This window comes from Carya illinoinensis, chromosome 15 (assembly GCF_018687715.1).
Source record: "Carya illinoinensis cultivar Pawnee chromosome 15, C.illinoinensisPawnee_v1, whole genome shotgun sequence".
Taxonomy (NCBI): Eukaryota; Viridiplantae; Streptophyta; class Magnoliopsida; order Fagales; family Juglandaceae; genus Carya; species Carya illinoinensis.
This window is the reverse complement of record NC_056766.1, coordinates 43,053,074-43,071,655: the sequence shown is the minus strand read 5'-3', so window position 1 is coordinate 43,071,655 and position 18,582 is coordinate 43,053,074. Positions and strand designations below refer to the sequence as shown.

The following is an 18,582-nucleotide window of genomic DNA, read 5'->3' as shown; positions in this document are numbered from 1 at the left end:
GTCATTTTCCATCTGAATATTGCTTCATTAGCGTCCACTTTTCTAACCGTAAATGTTTAATTTGCGCCGTAAGTGACTATATATAGCGTCGATCCATCTTTGTCGCCAATGGACGGACGGTTTTAGAATGATATTTGCGTCCCATTTTACAGACGCAAATGAGTATTTGCGTCAATTGATTTTACTGCGATATCTCTTTTTTGCGACCCGAATTGTCCCGCCGTGAATGTTTCTGCTCTTATCTAATTTTAGTCGCAAGTATTTTGTCATTCGTAGCAAATAAACAACTGACAATGTCGTAAATACCAAATCATATTCGCAGCTAAAAAAACTACGAGGTCGCAAATAGCAAATTACTCATGACATTCTCAATTGTACTTGACCGTCACGACTAATTTTTAATTCATCTAATATTTGTCACAAATGTCAAAAAATTGGCTGCAAAAGATTACTATGGTCGCAAATGTAAATGTAGCTTTTGCGACCCATGTTAGTTGTCTTGCTACTATATTTATCCGACGTGAAATATTACATTCATATCATTAGTGTCAAAAATGTCTGGATTTTTCGCAGCAAATAAATATTTTCTTGGTTGCAAATTGATGGTAAATTCGCAGCAAATTATAGCCTCGGGCTCGCAATCTATAATAACTTTTTACGTCCATAATATATTTGTGGGAACATAAACCTGCAAATGATAGAAATAGAGAAATGCTACTTAAAGCTGTAACTTCAAACATCAATTAACGTGTTTTCCAACCTATTTATGGCTCAAACAGAAATATGCATCTTCCAACTACGTAAATATTGTATCATTTATATTCCAGCAACTTCATATACCCTGAAAGCTGTCATAGTTTTGGTGTACCATACATTTGATCCACCTAATTCCACTACCAGTGATTTACCAATCACTCTATTACATATTTACCTAAATTAGCAACTTCTTACTGTGCAGTCGCATATGAGGCAATAATTTTTGGACATTTAATACACGGCAACTATAATTATCATATATATTCAGACAGTGTACCGTAGGTTGACAACATTTGAGTCCTTTCAATCATGGAACCATCAGTATCTTTTGTGTCTAGAACCATAACTGCTCCCATCTTTGTACTAGTTTCACCAATCACCCATCAGCTAGCCCCATCTTGCCCAACAGTTTTTCCTGCATCCAAAATTATACAAAAACCCACTGGTTAAATATAGAAAAGTAATATAAAATTCCCACAAACTATATCCATCAGATTACATTGCTTTTTAACTAAACATCTACCTGAGGTGAATAGATTTTAATGTGGGAACCTAAATATATTAATTGTTGAGTTTACCCTGCTCATACCACTTAGAAATAATTGGTTAACCGTGCTATTAACTCCCCCCAAACTGCTTCCTCAATCCATTCAGAACTAACCATTTATTTTCATAACTGTATGTAGTAACTAAAATTACTTCATAACTAACATTATAATAAAGATCAACTTACCCCATAGTTCATCTTATATTATAATGCAGGAAATTACCCTTTCAAATGAAACAACCATTTAAATCCTACTAAATTAATGCAACTCGAACTCAGTACCAAATTAACTAGATGCCAGTTTTTGATAAATACCTGTTTGAAAGGGTTGTCGCCCCCACATGTATCGGCAAGGTCGCAAGTATCAAACTCTTTTGCACTACCATCATATTATCAACCCAAATCGCGTCCTGTCTATATAGACAGGAGGGAGTTCATTACTACCCATAAAGTTGAAATTGTAAGCAGTACTTATAAAATCCCATCTTTGTTTCCAAATATATAATGCATCCACCTCTCTTGGCAAACACCCATACATGATGGTCCAAAAAGCCACTCACAAAATATGTCAATGTTGTCAGCCAACTAACTATATGTACATTACCATAATCTGTTGCCTCTCAAAATAGTCCAAAAGTTCCAAAATATCTCCCAAAAAGTCCCAAAAAACCTACCACAAGACTATCTTACATAGCCCCCGGAGTCTTCCTCGGAAACTCCCCCTGTGACTGTTGTTGTGATTGAGTGTATGTCATAAATTTATCAAATTCTGCTTGCTTTAGTAAAATCTCCTGAACATTTGCCTTTAACCCCTCAAACTGCGCCTTCCAATACTGTGCATCCTCGCTCAATAGACCTCCATTGTTACTAGTTTGGGCTATTCCATGAGTTATAGGCATTACCTTCTCCCCCAAACCCCTCTCATATCCTGATCTCCTCCCTAGGACCTCCCTAAACACTGCAGCTGCTGCCTCTTTAGTGCGCTCTTCCGGCTGCATTTCATTCAGCTTTTCCACCATTTTTTCCTTTCAACATGAAAATGCTTCAGTTTTAAATATTTTACTTTCTACGTGTAACAAGTAATGCCATCAATGTCATATTGTAGGTATAAATAATTTTCCAACAGTTTTAGATATGAAATATTACAACACAAATGTACATGTTATGTTAATTACAACAAAAATACGAAGTTTTATACATAGCAAAATATAATCACATACAGCTCTTCACTCATGTCGGTTACAAACCCGTTCTTCTTCTTGGACCATCGTGTCTCTTTAAAAAATTCGACCAAATTATTAACACCCTCACGCTGAAACATACAATTAAAATTTTGTGAGGAATGTCCAACCCAAAGTTCCCATTACCATATTGTAGGTATAACTTCTGATTTCAATTCAAAGGACTGATAATCACACATGTACTAAGATAATAATTACCTGCTCTTCGAGTATTCGAACAAAGGATTTCCTGCCAGCAGTATGGTTGGTGAGCTGTTTGCCTCTATTAGCCTTGTTTTGCAGCGACAAGGCCTACTCCAGGAAGTAAATTATCAGCAATGAGCCTTTTATTTTGCCAAATAGAAAGAGGAGATAAGTTGCAACGAAAGTTACTAGAATATTAAAAAATTGGAGAAAGATTAATTTCAAAGCAACTTTCATAGTTAGTAATGTTTATACCTTGAACTCCTTGCTACCCCAGCGCATGCACAATTTCCTCCACACTGCATGATCCACCAACTCGGTTCCTCTTGCTAGAGCAACTTTCGTACTCCCATACCCAAGGAATATCTTGTGTAAGTCATAGTGGAAAGAATTAAACCGTCTACGTAGTTGGTCAATAACAGTCTTTCGATGGTTTTCTTTTTCCCATTCAACAATAAAGTCAGCCTAATCAATGTCACAGAAGTGTAAAATTAAGGAATGTGTGGTATGCAATACAAAATAAGATGACTGGTTATCCCCTACTATATTGTGATAAGTAGTATTGCTTACTCGGACACGGCCACACAACTCCTCCTGTTCAGCTTCTGGCACTTCATTCCAACGGTTGTAACCCATGTTTGCATAATGCTTTATTATCCATGTCACCCGTCCACTGAAAATGTTAGCATTTTGGCATGACACCTTAGTGTCTCCATTCTTGATAAGCAACGGAATCGGGCCCATTTTCCGAAGCATGTCAAATTTTGTCATCTTGGCTCGTCCACGGCCTCGTTTCTTACTCACAGCTTGAATTTAACCAAGTTAATGGGAGGATTAAAATTACTATAGTGGTGTAGTGCCCAACTTAGAACTGATTTGGATCAGCATGGTTGTAAGTATTTACTCTAATAGTAAGTAAATGTTGACTGGAATTTATTAGAAAAAATAGTAGAGATACCTGTTCCATCCAATTGTTCGGGGAACTCAGTCTCAAATACGACATCGGGTGGTTGGGTTGAGTCGTCTGATGACGAGGAGTTAACCTCGTCTCGCAGGTTCGGTTCAGAGCTTCTGGGTGGTGACTGAGCGTCTTGTATAATTGGCCTGCGCACCGATATGCCCCGAAATCCTCCTCCGCGTCCACGGACTCCTCTACCAATCAAACTTCGCACCATTCTTGTAATGAGCTGCAGATTTACCCCCTATTCTGATACACCTGATTTTACTGCAATGGTAAAATCAGTAGCTTTTACAACATGCATAGACATCGACCATTTCCAAAAAATCTATGTACCAATGTCTAATATATTACTTACACACGGCATCTACCAGTAAGTTGTCTGATCATTAGAACATAATTTCTTGAAGGTATATTTGTATTCTAAATTAATGTGGCCACCCTAATTTGACTGTTATTTAAACTGTTAAATAGCAAAAAGAATGAGTTGCTGGTTACCATATGAACCAACCAGCACACGGAGCAATTGTCGACATTGGGGGCATATACATGCAAGAACCAGTCGGCATTCTTATTTTAGAAGAACATGCATTTCTTCTTCTAATGCCCTCTGAAATTATATGGTTGGCCTAATAAAATTGCATGTCTGTGTAAACCTTGTCTAGTAAATCCCCTCATGGTTCTTGCATGTATCTCTATGCAACCCGGAGTTAACCAACAATGTTTATGGTTCACTAAAATCATTATCACTAAAATCATCAAGGTTGAATAGAACTGTCATTGACATAGGCATGGAGGAAACCCATGTATATTTCGCCCATGGCTTACGAAAATGGGGGTGGGGAAGAGAAAATGGACACCATACCCAAGAGAAAACATTTCGGCCCTTCAACCATACAAATATAAAAATTCAAGAGAACGTACCTAGCACCCACAGTGACCCCTTATACCAAGCTGCACCACAGTTGAGGTAAGCTTCTCTTCTTCAGCTCAAGACGATGGCCCTAATTCCCCTGAAAATCTCTACAGCTTTCTAGAGACTTCCTCCAAGAACTTGTACGCAAAGTGCTTATGAAATAAAACACTAAATGGTTGTGTAATACTTCTTCAGCTTTTGCAAAGAATGTGATTACGAATTTACCCTTACGGCTTTCCAGATATTTCCCCCCAAATGAAGGATCCCGCCTCATGAAATAATTTTCCCGCCTCCTATACTTGTATAATATGAACGTATCCTTCTCACTTAGCATTTTTCCTCGTTTTAAGAGCATTGTTTAAAAAGTTATATATATATATATATATATTAATAATTAATAAAAATATTAACTGAATTTAGATTTTAATTAATCTATTTTAATTAATCTGTTTTGGAATGGACAAACTTGCCCAAGTACTCTAACTAACAGCAACGTATTCAACATGTCAAATTAATCTTAAAATGATTTCCAATTCATTAATTGTATAGCTAACCATACTAGCATGATTTATGGTTAGCTCAGAAGAAACCGATCAAGTAATGGATCCCTACATACCAACATATCAGAGCTGGGCATGAAAATGCTTTCGCCCATTAATGTCTTATGCAAGCATAAGTTTTCACCTGTTAATTATGTATAATAAATGAAATAGGATAAAAGTGTTATATCCCAGTAAATACATATTAATTAAGTTATAATAAATGTATATGTATGCTGCATAACATTCTTCTCAACTGAATTTACTCCAGTCACAATTCTTGTAATGCAATGCATATGTAATAACCTCTACCATCTACCATCTTCTAAGAAGGGTTCATATCCAAAAAAGAAGGGTTCCATTATCTAATACCGAATAACTGATCAGCACCATTTCCACACAATAAACAAGCATACATGTTTAACCCCTTCGTTCAGATTTCATGGCCCCACTTCGATGCAAACATGCCTCCAGGGTTTACACCACATATCTGGCTGAATAATTTCAAAATACTAAACAATATTTCGTTGCACTATTTATCACAAACCACTAGCCAATTCTTGATATATATATATATATGTATATATATCAGTATTTAACTTTGAGGGCAATAAGGTAAGGGGCTATGCAGCATGTACTGAAGAAGTTTGGGGGATTGTAGTAATTAAAACAACTTGCTCTCTAGCTGCTTCATGGTACTCCCCAAGAATGTCGGCATGACTTTGTCCTCCAACTCCTCTTCGTTTATCCATCTACTGCCATCATCCTTGAACTCGATCACCAATCACACCACCAACAAACTTGTGAATCTGTTCAATGCATTACAAAATACCAAATACCAAATCAGGCACTCCATGCATAAATCTTGAAGCAATAGAGGCTAGAGAATATGTGCACTGATACACACTTACTTTATCATATTTTAATCAACACCCCATGCCTCCCTGAACCATAATTCATGTACGCCAACTACCCATGTATATTTTCCTTAAAGATTATTCAACTCAACACCCCAATATTGAACTGGTACATACAGTTTCAAATTATAATAAATACTGGAGTATATATTAATATGAATGGAATTAATTACAAAAGACACCATATGACATCTAACACATTACTAAAGGTATAATATGATGGATTATGTACTTGGAAGCTATATGATTAAGAAAAGGGTTTCTGGAAGTGAGACCTTAGCTTGAATCCCATCCTCGATCAGTGTCATTACTCGGAGAGCCTTCAACATTAGACTCCGCATCGGTGTCATCAAGGTCTTCCTCCTCACATGATCCATTAGACATGGTATCGCTAGAATTGAATTCTTCCTCATCTGAAATGTCGTCGATATTACCCAGGTTGTTGACATTGTGAGTACTTCCCCCAGCCAATGCGGTAGTGGCTATCGTGGCTGACTGAACATCTGGCCTTACCCATTGGGGGTTGTCGACATTATGCTCGGTGTCCACATCTACTGCTTCTTCTGGAGTTTGTTCTTCTTGGAAGACATTGGACTCGCTAGGTTCATCTACATCATCATGGCGATCCAATTGTGGAACGTCATAGACATTCCTATATGTGATCTTTTGCACAATGTGCCAAGAACCAGAAAATCTCGTGTCTTTGAGGTAAAATACTTGTGAAGCTTGGCATGCCAATATGAATGGCTCATCCTTATACCAAGTTCTACTATGATTGACACTTGTGAAATGCTCACCAACCCTGATCCCTCGAATTGGATCGCCAACATCAAACCAATCGCAACTAAATAACCACACACGCCGCCAACCCATGTACCTCACCTCCAATATGTCATTCAGAACACCATAGAAATCAACCATACTTGATTGGTGCTCACTTGTAACTAGAACACCACTATTTTGTGTCCTACGTCTCAATTCCCGGAGTCGTGTATGAAATCGTATACCATTCATTATACACCCAGAATATGAACCCACCCAAGGGTCAGGCCCACAAGCTATTGCATAAAGATCGTCAGATACTATGTGGGGATCCCTACCACGTAGCGCTTGAATCTAAAATAATGACATGAAGACAAGCAAGGCAATGGAAATGAATAAGTACGTATCTATTAATGGAAATAAAGTGGGGTAGATATTATGTAAGTCTTCCTGAACTTACACGTTTCCTGAACCACGATGGAAATTCAGTTTCATGCCGCCTTTCAATGTTATATAAGCTCTGCTCCTTCAAGATGTTGTAGTGCTCCCTACACGAAAGACATAAAGTATATTAACAAGCATAAAGTACCTAATCACTATCCAATTATGGTAGATTAAATTTATTTTTTGCCCATCAATTAGTTCAAGGCTCTTACTCCAAGAACTGTTCAATCTCGGTGCAGTTGTTGAGGGCATACCATCGGGCAGTTTTAAATAGTTTCTTATCCAACTGGATAGGTGTTGCGATACCAAGTGGGCGGACTTTTTGATCAAAAATCCCAAAGGCTGATATCTCGGATGTTTGGACACCAACATCAATGTTTCGATCCTCTCGAGTGAAGCGAGTTGGTACATCATGTAGATACATTGATGCGAACGTCAAGCATTCAACATGAATATAAGCCTCAACAATGGATCCTTCTGGTCGGGCTTTGTTTTTCACATACCGCTTAAACTTGCCCAAATACCTCTCGAATGGATACATCCAACGGTATTGAACTGGTCCTGCTAGCAACAACTCTCTGGGTAAATGGACAGCTAGGTGGACCATTACGTCAAAAAAGTTTGGGGGAAATATTGTTTCCAACTTGCAAAGAATGAGGGCAATGTTAGACTCAAGTTGTAAAACTGCTTCTTTTTTGCATGTCCGTGCACACAAAATCTTGAAAAATGTGCTAAGTTCATTCAATGTCATGCATATATCACGAGGTAAGTACCCTGCAATTGCTGCTGGCAATAGCATTTGTAAAAATATGTGGGCATCATGACTTTTCATACCAGATATTTTACACTCGCGGACATTAACACAGCTTGAAATGTTAGATGCAAAACCATCAGGGAATTTTACACCTTTCAACCATGCACAAAAATCTTTCCTCTCATCTCCATGCAACATGAACTGTGCATGAGGAATAATAACTCGATCACCAACTTCTTTCAAATGTAATTCTTTCCTTATACCGAGTTCGGCCAAGTCTCTGCGAGCCTTGATACCATCCTTTGTTTTACCTGGAATATTCATCAATGTACCCAAAATATTGTCAAATATGTTCTTCTCGATATGCATAACATCGAGATTGTGTCTAAGTTTCAGAGCTGGCCAATAGGGTAGATCAAATAAGAGACTCCTTTTTGTCCAGTTTAACTCCTCAGGGGTGCGCTTTCTCCGCTTAGTACCCTTGCCAAAATCTACATGCCCAATGCTATTTAATTGGTGCATTATATCTTCCCCTGAAAGCTGCATAGGTGGCATGCGTAGATCTTCTTTTTCATTGAAAATATTCTTCTTGGTTCTGAAGATGTGCCCTGTTGGAAGGAAGCGGCGATGACCCATGTAACAATGCTTTCGCCCATTTGTCAACCAGAAAGAATCTGTATGCAGATTACAACAAGGGCATGCCAACTTCCCTTTAGTGCTCCAACCAGAAATGTTACCATATGCAGGAAAATCATTGATAGTCCACAATAAAGCCGCATGTAATCGAAATCGTTGGCCAACCATGGCATCATACGTATCAACCCCATTTTCCCACAACTCTAGTAGTTCATCAACTAAAGGGCGTAAGTAAACATCAATCTCATTCCCCGGTGATTTCGGCCCAGGAATTAGTGTAGACAACATGAAGAATGGATCTTTCATACATAGCCATGGAGGCAAATTATATGGAACTAGAATCACTGGCCATATGCTATATGGTTTGCTCATATTAATGAATGGGTTGAACCCATCAGTAGCAAGCCCGAGCCTCACATTTCGAGGATCTTGAGCAAACCAACGATGCTCGGCATCAAATGTGGTCCACACCTCCGAGTCAGCCGGATGGCGCAAAGTGCTTTCATCTTGTACCCTTTCTTCATGATGCCACCTCATGGATACAGCTGTTTTCTTGGACATAAATAGTCTCTGCAGCCTTGGCTTCAGTGGAAAATACCTCACTACCTTTTGGGGCACTGGTCGTTTAGAAGATGTGGCCGACAACTACCTAGAGGCTTTGCACTTAGGGCACTGTTGCAAGTTGCTATTTTCCTTCCAATAGAGTAGGCAATCGTTTGGGCAAGCGTGAATTTTAATGTATCTAAATCCCAACCCTCGCTCCAATGCACGTGCCTCATGAAAAGATTCTGGCAAGAGTGAATCAGGAAAAGCTGTTTTCAATAGTTTTATCAACATGTCAAAGGACTTTACACTCCAACCGCCAATAGTTTTGATATGGAGCAACTTAACAATGAATGATAATTTGGAAAATGAGTTGCAACCATCATAAAGTGGACGGCGAGCATCTTCCAACAACTTCTCAAAGGTGCTCGGGTCGGGTTCAACCGTATTGGGCTCCCCGGGGTGTGGAGCCATGTCATCTTCTTCGCCTACATTGTTTGCCGCATGAATGTCACCCAACATATCGTCGATGTCATCAATATAACTATTGTCACCACCATCAGGTATATCATCTCTGTCCTCGGCCAAGAAACTAAACGGTTCTTGCTCGCCATGAAAAATCCAATTAGTATAATTTGAATCAATACCCGTAATAAACAAATGCCTCTCTACCTCACTGATTGGCAAGAAGGAATTATTACGACATCTACGGCATGGACACTTCACTGTTGTACTTCCTTGAGCATGAGCTCGAGCCATTGTGAGGAATTGCCTAACCCCAATGCCATATTCCCTTGACCTAAACCTATCGGTGAGGTGCATCCAACTTTTGTCCATCTGAAAAAGGAATATTTCAACACTTGGTTTTAGATGTTTATAGACATCGGAGTATGCAGTGAAAAAAAGAGAGATATATTTCATAAGAGGAATAGTTGGTGTTTGTGCTCATTTAGAAAGCACTCTAGTGGTGGTATAGAAAAATAGGAAGTGTATGGGTGATTTATGAACTTCTATATCTATAGGAGATCAAGTATAGAACTTCAGTATGGGGATGAAGTCATAAATACAGATATTTATGAAGGGTTCATGATCCCTCACAAAAGGCAATAGCATCCCATCAAATCTATGGACATGTCTGAATAATCCTAACTCCTATGTCAGCTCCAATCACCCATGATAGGAATGTGTAAGTATCAAAGGACTTGTGTGGTAGTGGGTGATGTCCATGTTTAGTTCTATTACAAAAACAAAAGAAGAAATGCACTGATATTATAATAAATCATCAATCCTTTAAAATGTTCCAAAATATAGATGTTTGCAAAAGTCATGCAACGAATTAGCTCACAAAGATGTAAGCATATAGCATGATCCAACCCACACTCAATGCATTTCTTCATGGTATGTAAAAGTAATTAATGGATGAAGCATGCTAACAGCCATTTTGACTTTGAAACTGTCAGAAATTTAACCAACAGTTCACAGTTATCTAGCATGGAGATAAATTGGTAATGTCTCCCAGGGGCATTACCAACTAACTACACACTACTGAATTGTGCACCACATACATTGGACCATTTCAAACTCATAGTTTTAAACCCCTCTCATATTAGTTACCATGTTAATATTAACTAACGATCACCTTGACTACTACAAACATGCATCATCCAAAAAGTACCTCATGAACCATGTCGCTTGATGGTTTTAGATTTGGAAAGATATGACTTTTAGTGTCAACATTAATTTATTCTTTATAAAACAATATTATTTATTTTATTTGTTAAAGCAGCCATATTAAAGAATCATGGCCACTAATTGGTATCTATGCAGCAGATTAATTGGCTGCAGCACAAGCAGCTCTTCACTCATTAGCACACATGTGTGGGTGCTAATGATTCCAGCCATATTAAAGAATCATGGCCACTAATTCCATGGCCTATCAACCCCTTCCCCCAAGAAAAAAAAAATGAAAAAGAAATAAAGAAACAAACGACATCTACCAGGATCATTATCATGAGCATTGTAGGTGGAGATGTGCAGTAATGGAGGTAAATAAGCTCTTATTTAGATAGATGTAAATGGTCACAGAAATTACAACTGTTGTAGTTTAATAAAATGCACAATAATTTCAGCTAAACCTAATTAAACAGAGCAAAATGAGGAGACAAATAAATCTACATCAACCATTGGAAGTGTAAAAATAAATTGCGTAAGGGAATCTGAAGATATTGATCTAAGTGATGGAAATAACCAAACCCACAATAAACTGGAAGAAATACGTCAAAAATCAGGAGCAAGGGCAAGAGGTACAAAGAGGGGTGATTTATCACCGATTATATGCAGCCCAGAAAACATCTGAAATGTTTGCCAAAATGCATTTTCTATATAGATTAGAGGCTGAAATTTATATATATACCTTAATATTGTTGCGGCAGCAGGATTAGGGAAACCGAAATTCCTAGCTGGAGTTAAGGGAATTATATCCCAAATTCCCAATTTGTTTGATCTGTGCTGCAAATGGAGAGAGGCCGAGAGGGTCAAACCAGAACAGAGAGAGAGAGAGAGAGAGAGAGAGAGAGAGAGAGAGAGAGAGAGAGAGAGAGAGAGAGAGAGAGAGAGAGATACCTGCTGGGTGAGGTGATGATGCGCGACAAGGTTATCGGCGGCTTGAGGGAAGTCAGGGTGTTTTTCAGCTGCAGATCATGTATACGCATCGGGTTGGGAGAGAAGGAAAACAGAGGTTTAAATAAATCCCCTGTTTTACGGCGACACATCCGCCGCAATAGGTAATGCTGAAGCAAATACTATTGCGTCGCACAAATGTCGCGGTAATAACGTCAAGACCGCCTTATATTGCATTTCGCGGTCAATTTTATTGCGGCGAAATAATTGTCGCCGCAATATGTCACCTGTTGCGTCATTATATGGGTCGCCGTAATAAAATGGGCTGTATATCACTCTTTCGTCCAACGCATAGAACGCCAGGAAAAAAACAGCCGCAAAACTCAAAAATGTTGTAGTGTATTTTGAATTAAGGCACAAAAATCTCGTTTTTTTTAAAGAGATCATTCAAGCCATCTGTGTTATAACATGGGCATTATCAAAAAGAATTTTTTAGAAACTTACATTGTTAAAAGCCAGGATAAAGAATGGGTAATAGGTATTGAAGGGCAGACTATTTAGCGGAGATTAGTGGAATTGTGTTATATGCCGTTAGATGATGAGATAACAATTAAGTAACAGCTTAGATGATGTATGCAGTATTTTTGAAGGCATAGACTTGGTTAATAATGATATGAATGCAATTGGGGCGGAAGGTTTTGGACAATTTGAGAGTTCAATTTTATCCCAAAGATACCGATCGTTCGTGGGTACAGTTTTATAAAAGTTTCGGAGCCAAAGTATTATATTACAAGATTAATGAAAGAAGATCAGCAAATAAAAAGAGAATAATGGATTAAACCGATCTGCAAAAAGTACTTAACAGCAATTGAATTAATGCTAGATAACCCAAAAAGTCATTACAATCTCACGTACTGTATCAAGGCACATCAGTTTGTTAGTTTATAACTTCTGTAAAATCCTTTTGTGGTTAAAATATTTCTCTTTATTATTCGCAACTCAAATATTTTAAAGCTGGTTGGTATCATGACGTGTTTTGCTATTTGCTTAGTAAGTAATCTTGACTCCACAAACACAGTTTTGAACAAAAACTACTATACGTACTGATAATTAATTCCATGCCAGTGTGAACTTTAGACCATTGATTCTTCTTAATTAATCAACAGCCTTTTTCCGACCACTAATTTGCTTTCCGCCGGACCGAATCGATCACGTTAAAAGAGCATTATTGGAAGTCACAAGACAAAAGTATATCATTGTAAGTGGACCTGCTCCAAAATCTTTTTGGGCGTGTCAATAATTTTGTTTGAAAGAACATATAATTAATGGTAATTTCTCTGTTTTTTGTGCTATATGCTACATAAATTCAACATCCAACATCAGCCATATTATATAAGTATATATATATATATATTATATTGAACGATTGAGAAAAACTTAACCTATTTAAACTACTACACTAGTTTATATCATATTTTAATTAACTAATTTTTTCTTCCCATTTTTCTTTTATAATAGTTTTGGGACCCCACCCTCCAAACTTTATTTCCTAGCGTTTTCCATGCATCTTATTTCTTTTGACAAACCTCTTTTGTCAATATTCAAACCTGTTTTCCATTCTCATTTAATTATATATTAACCTTGCTGGCTAGCATATCATCCAGGCTGTTGCCAAGAAGTTTCACTTCTTTTTCTGACCCACTTCAGAGACATTTGTCGGGAAATTAAATCAAGAGAAAGATATAACATCCGGAAGATTGGTGACAAAGATCTAATTAGATGGCACTTTAAGGAAAGTTGTCAATAAATTTCATTTTATCTTTTCTATTAACATGTTTGACCTACTTGTCAATTTGTTCTACCATATGCACTTAGTAATGATGGATATTATGTGCAGGCTAGCTGTTGCCAAGAAGGTGCCGAGAAGTTTATCTTCTATTTCTGACCCACTTAGGAGACATCTATCGGGAAATTAAATCAAGGGAAAGATCTAACATCCGGAAGATTGGTGACAGAGACCTAATTAGATGACACTTTAAGGAAGTTATCAAGAAATTTCATTCTGTCTTTTCTTTCAACACACGTTTGACCCACTTGTCAATTTTTTCTACCATATTTACATGATGAGTAATGATAAATATTATGTGCATTTGAATTTGGAAATAATATATTTACAATGTTCTTTTAAAGAGAAAAATAAACCTGATAAAGTATAACAAATAAGTCCAATAATTCTAAAGTTGGAATATTGATCATTTTTATTAGGCCTAAATTATATTAAATGACCCATATTGAATAAGTCTACTAGTATTAATAAATTATTGACGTTAATTAAGAGTTTTAATTAAGCTTAATAATTATGTTAAATTCCATTTAATTTTTATTAAATGAGTTAGACTCCTTTCAAAATTTAAATATTAGCCATTAAAAATTTATTTCAATTTAAAATCATCACTGATTGAAGTCTATTATGTAGTCTCAATCACTGCAAATCCTACGTTGAATGAACTGCTAGATTATGTTTTCAATTACAAGCTCTCTTATTGAATGATTGCCACCGAGTCCAACTCGAACTCGTTAGCACCCTCTCCCAAATCTCTATATAAATAACTTTACTCTCCCAAATCTCTATATAAATAAACTTGGCCCCACAAACACAGTTTTGAGCAACAACTAATCAATTCCAGTATGAACTTTAAACTTTTCCCATTTTTCTTTTATAATAATTTTGGGACCCCACCCTCCAAACTTTATTTCCTAGTGTTTTCCATGCATCTTATTTCTTTTGAGAAACCTCTTTTGTCAATATTCAAACCTGTTTTCCATTCTCATTTAATTATATATTAACCTTGCTGGCTAGCATATGCAGGCTCTTGCCAAGAAGTTGCCGAGCAGTTTATCTTCTTTTTCTGACCCACTTAGGAGACATTTATCGATCGGAAAATTAAATCGAGAGAAAGATCTAACATCCGGAAGATTGGTGACAGAAATTTCATTCTAACTTTTCTACCATATGCACATGATGAGTAATGATAGATATTATGTGAATTTAAAATTTGGATATAATATATTTAAAATGTTATTGTAAAGAGAAAAATAAACCTAATAATGTGTAACGATCCAGTTCAATAATTTTAAAGTTGGAATATTGATAATTTTTATTGAGTCTAAATTATATTTATTGGGCCATATTCAATAAACCTACGAGCGATAAATTATTGAGGTTGATTAGGAATTTTAATTAGGCTCAATAATTAGGTTAAATTCTATTTATTATTTATTAAATGAGTTAGACTCCTTTTAAAATTTAAAAATTGGCTATTAGAAATTCATTTCAATTTAAAATCATCACTGATTGAAGTTTCTTATGCAGTCCCAGTCACTACAAATCCTACATTGAATGAACTACTAGATCATGTTTTCAAATTCAAACTCTCTTCTTGAATGATCACCACCGAGTCTAATCTCTCTACATATATTAACCAAGTCCAACTGGAACAGATCGTTTGCACCATCTCCCAAATCTTTCTATAAATATCTTCCATTCCGTGTGTTATTTAAAAAAACTATAAACCTTCGTAAGTACAGTGGCCAAGCCCATGAAAGGAAATCAATTGTGCCTTGAAAAAATTGAATTAGCGCTACAAGATAAATAATTTGATCATTAATTAGGATTATCGTGCGTTAGCTAGTTATATGTATATATATTATTATTATTATTAAAAATAGCTCTTTAGAAGCCAATGTTCACATACCACGCATGTTCTTATATTTGCAAGTATACCATCCATCATGTTTCATTTCTAACTATATTATAGTTATATATATACTATATATCTCATGCATATCAGGTTTCATAAATTTAGTCACGATGTCACTTATGTTTTATTTATCTTAACGGATACAGTCAAAGTCAAAGCACTCATAAATTGATTTCCTAACAATGGACTTTAGACTTCATTCTTGACCCTTAAACTATCGGCCTGACTACTCGGGTGCAGTTTCATAAATGGATGGTCCAAACATCAACTCCCAAGAAGGTTGATTCTATCTTTCATGTCTGACCCACTCGCCTACTTTTTTGACTATATGCACATGCGCTGATGAGTATTAATTGATAGATATTATAATGTTCAATGCATGTGGTCGACGTTACTGCCAAGAAGTTGCCGACAAGTTTCCACCCACTTGTCTAGCATTATTTATTTGCCATAACACTACTGATCTATATTCTATAATTGGACCCCTTGGTGAATACTAGTAATCGCGGATACTGAGAGTTTGAAAGCGTGACTTCTTCCATGGCCTTTCAATTAGGAGCATTTGAATTAATACTAGATAACCCAAAAAGTCATTAATTGCAATCTCACATTGTATCAAATTACGTCAGTTTGTTAATTTATAATTTCTGTATAATTCTTTTGTAATTAAAGCATTTCTATGTATTATTTGCAACTCAAATATTTAAAAGCTGGTTGTTAATCATGACGTGATTTGCTATTTTCTTAGTAAGTAAAGTCGACCCCACAAACACGGTTTTGAACAAAAACTACCATACGTACTGATAATTAATTCCATGCCAGTGTGAACTTTAGACCATTGATTCTTCTTAATTAATCAACAGCCTTTTTCCGACCACTAATTTGCTTTCGGCCGGACCGAATCGATCACGTTAAAAGAGCATTATTGGAAGTCACAAAAGTCTTTATCATTGTAAAATTCACTAATTTGCTTTCGGCCAGACCGAATGGAATCTAGATCGATCACGTTAAAAGAGCATTATTGGAAGTCACAAGACAAAAGTATATCATTGTAAGTGGACCTGCTCCAACATCGTTTTGGGTGTGTCAATAATGTTGTTTAAAAGAATAGAGAATCCATTTACCTTTTTATTTATGTAGATAATGCATATAATTAATCGTAATTTCTCTGTTTTTGTGCTATTTGCTACATAAATTCAACATCCAACATGAGCCATATTATATAAGTAATATATATATATATATATATTATATTGAACGATTTAGCAAAAATATATATATATATATATATATTGAACGTTGGGTGCAAAACTTAACCTAATTAAACTACTACACTAGTTTATATCATATTTTAATTAACTAATTTTTTCTTCCCATTTTTCTTTTATAATAGTTTTGGGACCCCACCCTCCAAACTTTATTTCTATGCATATTATTTCTTTTGAGAAACCTCTTTTGTCAATATTCAAACCTGTTTTCCATTCTCATTAGTTTTGCTATATACAATCAAAGTCGCGTACTAATCTGCGTATCAATACTGATTCCTTTATATTTAAAATTTAAATTAGCATTATTTTCAATCAAATCAACTTTTTGACCAATCACATTCAATTGGTGCACATATTAGTGCGCAGTTGTGCTTGCAATTAGATTTTTCCTTTAATTATATATTAACCTTGCTGGCTAGCATATCATCCAGGCTATTGCCAAGAAGTTTCTCTTCTTTTTCTGACCCACTTCGGAGACATTTGTCGGGAAATTAAATCGAGGGAAAGATATAACATCCGGAAGGTTGGTAACAAAGATCTAATTAGATGGCACTTTAAGGGAAAGTTGCCAATAAATTTCATTCTATCTTTTCTATTAACACATTTGACCTACTTGTCAATTTTTTCTACCATATGCACTTAGTAATGATGGATATTATGTGCAGGCTAGCTGTTGCCAAGAAGTTGCCGAGAAGTTTATCTTCTATTTCTGACCCACTTAGGAGACATCTATCGGGAAATTAAATCGAGGGAAAGATCTAACATCTGGAAGATTGGTGACAGAGACCTAATTAGATGGCACTTTAAGGAAGTTATCAAGAAATTTCATTCTATCTTTTCTTTCCACACACGTTTGACCCACTTGTTAATTTTTTCTACCATATTTACATGATGAGTAATGATAAATATTATGTGCATTTGAATTTAGAAATAATATATTTAAAATGTTCTTTTAAAGATTAAAATGTTCTTTTAAAGCAAAAAATAAACCTGATAAAGTATAACAAATCAGTCCAATAATTCTAAAGTTGGAATATTGATCATTTTTATTAGGCCTAAATTATATTTAATGACCCATATTGAATAAGTCTACTAGTATTAATAAATTATTGAAGTTAATTAAGAGTTTTAATTAGGTTTAATAATTATGTTAAATTCAATTTAATTTTTATTAAATGAGTTAGATTCATTTTAAAATTTAAATATTGGTCATTAAAAATTTATTTTAATTTAAAATCATCACTGATTGAAGTCCCTATGTAGTCTCAGTTACTACAAATTCTACGTTGAATGAACTGCTAGATTATGTTTTCAATTTCAAGCTCTCTTATTGAATGATCGCCACTGAGTTCGAACTCGTTAGCACCCTCTCCCAAATCTCTATATAAATAAACTTTAGTCTCCCAAATCTCTATATAAATAAACTTGGCCCCACAAACACGGTTTTGAACAAAAACTACTATACTGATAATCAATTCCAGTATGAACTTTAGACCTTTCCCAATTTTCTTTTATAATAATTTTGGGACCCGACCCTCCAAACTTTATTTCCTAGTGTTTTCCATGCATCTTATTTCTTTTGAGAAACCTCTTTTGTCAATATTCAAACCTGTTTTCCATTCTCATTTAATTATATATTAACCTTGCTGGCTAGCATATGCAGGCTGTTGCCAAGAAGTTGCCGAGAAGTTTATCTTTTTTTTTTCTGACCCACTTAGGAGACATTTATCGATCGGGA

General features: G+C 35.9%; 3 protein-coding genes across 8 annotated transcripts; all 3 read right to left on the bottom strand.

The window, feature by feature from the left end:
• Window positions 1-797: 797 nt before the first annotated feature.
• Window positions 798-4,824, bottom strand: LOC122296414. 6 transcript variants are annotated; one of them, XR_006238490.1, is made up of 8 exons: window positions 4,610-4,822; window positions 3,686-3,943; window positions 3,298-3,533; window positions 2,983-3,192; window positions 2,743-2,835; window positions 2,520-2,615; window positions 1,619-2,328; window positions 798-1,171 (listed from the first exon to the last, which is right to left on the bottom strand). XR_006238490.1 is itself a non-coding variant. In XM_043106095.1 (7 exons), the coding sequence occupies exons 2-7, from the start codon at window positions 3,900-3,902 to the stop codon at window positions 1,133-1,135; spliced, it is 891 nt and encodes a 296-aa protein (XP_042962029.1). In that variant the 5' UTR covers window positions 3,903-3,952; window positions 4,610-4,819; the 3' UTR covers window positions 798-1,132. The 6 variants fall into 6 exon arrangements, 3 of the variants coding, with proteins under 3 accessions (XP_042962029.1, XP_042962028.1, XP_042962030.1); XR_006238489.1 differs by having other exon boundaries at window positions 3,686-3,952; window positions 4,610-4,821; XR_006238492.1 differs by lacking the exon at window positions 2,520-2,615 and having other exon boundaries at window positions 3,686-3,952; window positions 4,610-4,824.
• A 651-nt stretch (window positions 4,825-5,475) lies between these two features.
• Window positions 5,476-7,291, bottom strand: LOC122296417. Its single transcript, XM_043106098.1, has 2 exons — window positions 6,333-7,291; window positions 5,476-5,949 (listed from the first exon to the last, which is right to left on the bottom strand). The coding sequence occupies exon 1, from the start codon at window positions 7,069-7,071 to the stop codon at window positions 6,334-6,336; it is 738 nt and encodes a 245-aa protein (XP_042962032.1). The 5' UTR covers window positions 7,072-7,291; the 3' UTR covers window positions 5,476-5,949; window position 6,333.
• A 180-nt stretch (window positions 7,292-7,471) lies between these two features.
• Window positions 7,472-9,190, bottom strand: LOC122296969. Its single transcript, XM_043106763.1, has one exon. The coding sequence runs from the start codon at window positions 9,188-9,190 to the stop codon at window positions 7,472-7,474; it is 1,719 nt and encodes a 572-aa protein (XP_042962697.1).
• Between the last annotated feature and the right edge of the window lie 9,392 nt (window positions 9,191-18,582).

Bases quoted from the DNA above. Each gene is read 5' to 3' on its own strand.
- LOC122296414 (XM_043106094.1), bottom strand. From the start codon at position 3,902: ATGGTGCGAAGTTTGATTGGTAGAGGAGTCCGTGGACGCGGAGGAGGA. The intron at 3,534-3,685 runs GTATCTCTACTA...GTTAAATTCAAG, and splicing joins CGAACAATTGGATGGAACAG to CTGTGAGTAAGAAACGAGGC. The intron at 2,616-2,742 runs GTAATTATTATC...TGTATGTTTCAG, and splicing joins TTCGAATACTCGAAGAGCAG to CGTGAGGGTGTTAATAATTT.
- LOC122296417 (XM_043106098.1), bottom strand. From the start codon at position 7,071: ATGAATGGTATACGATTTCATACACGACTCCGGGAATTGAGACGTAGG.
- LOC122296969 (XM_043106763.1), bottom strand. From the start codon at position 9,190: ATGAGGTGGCATCATGAAGAAAGGGTACAAGATGAAAGCACTTTGCGC.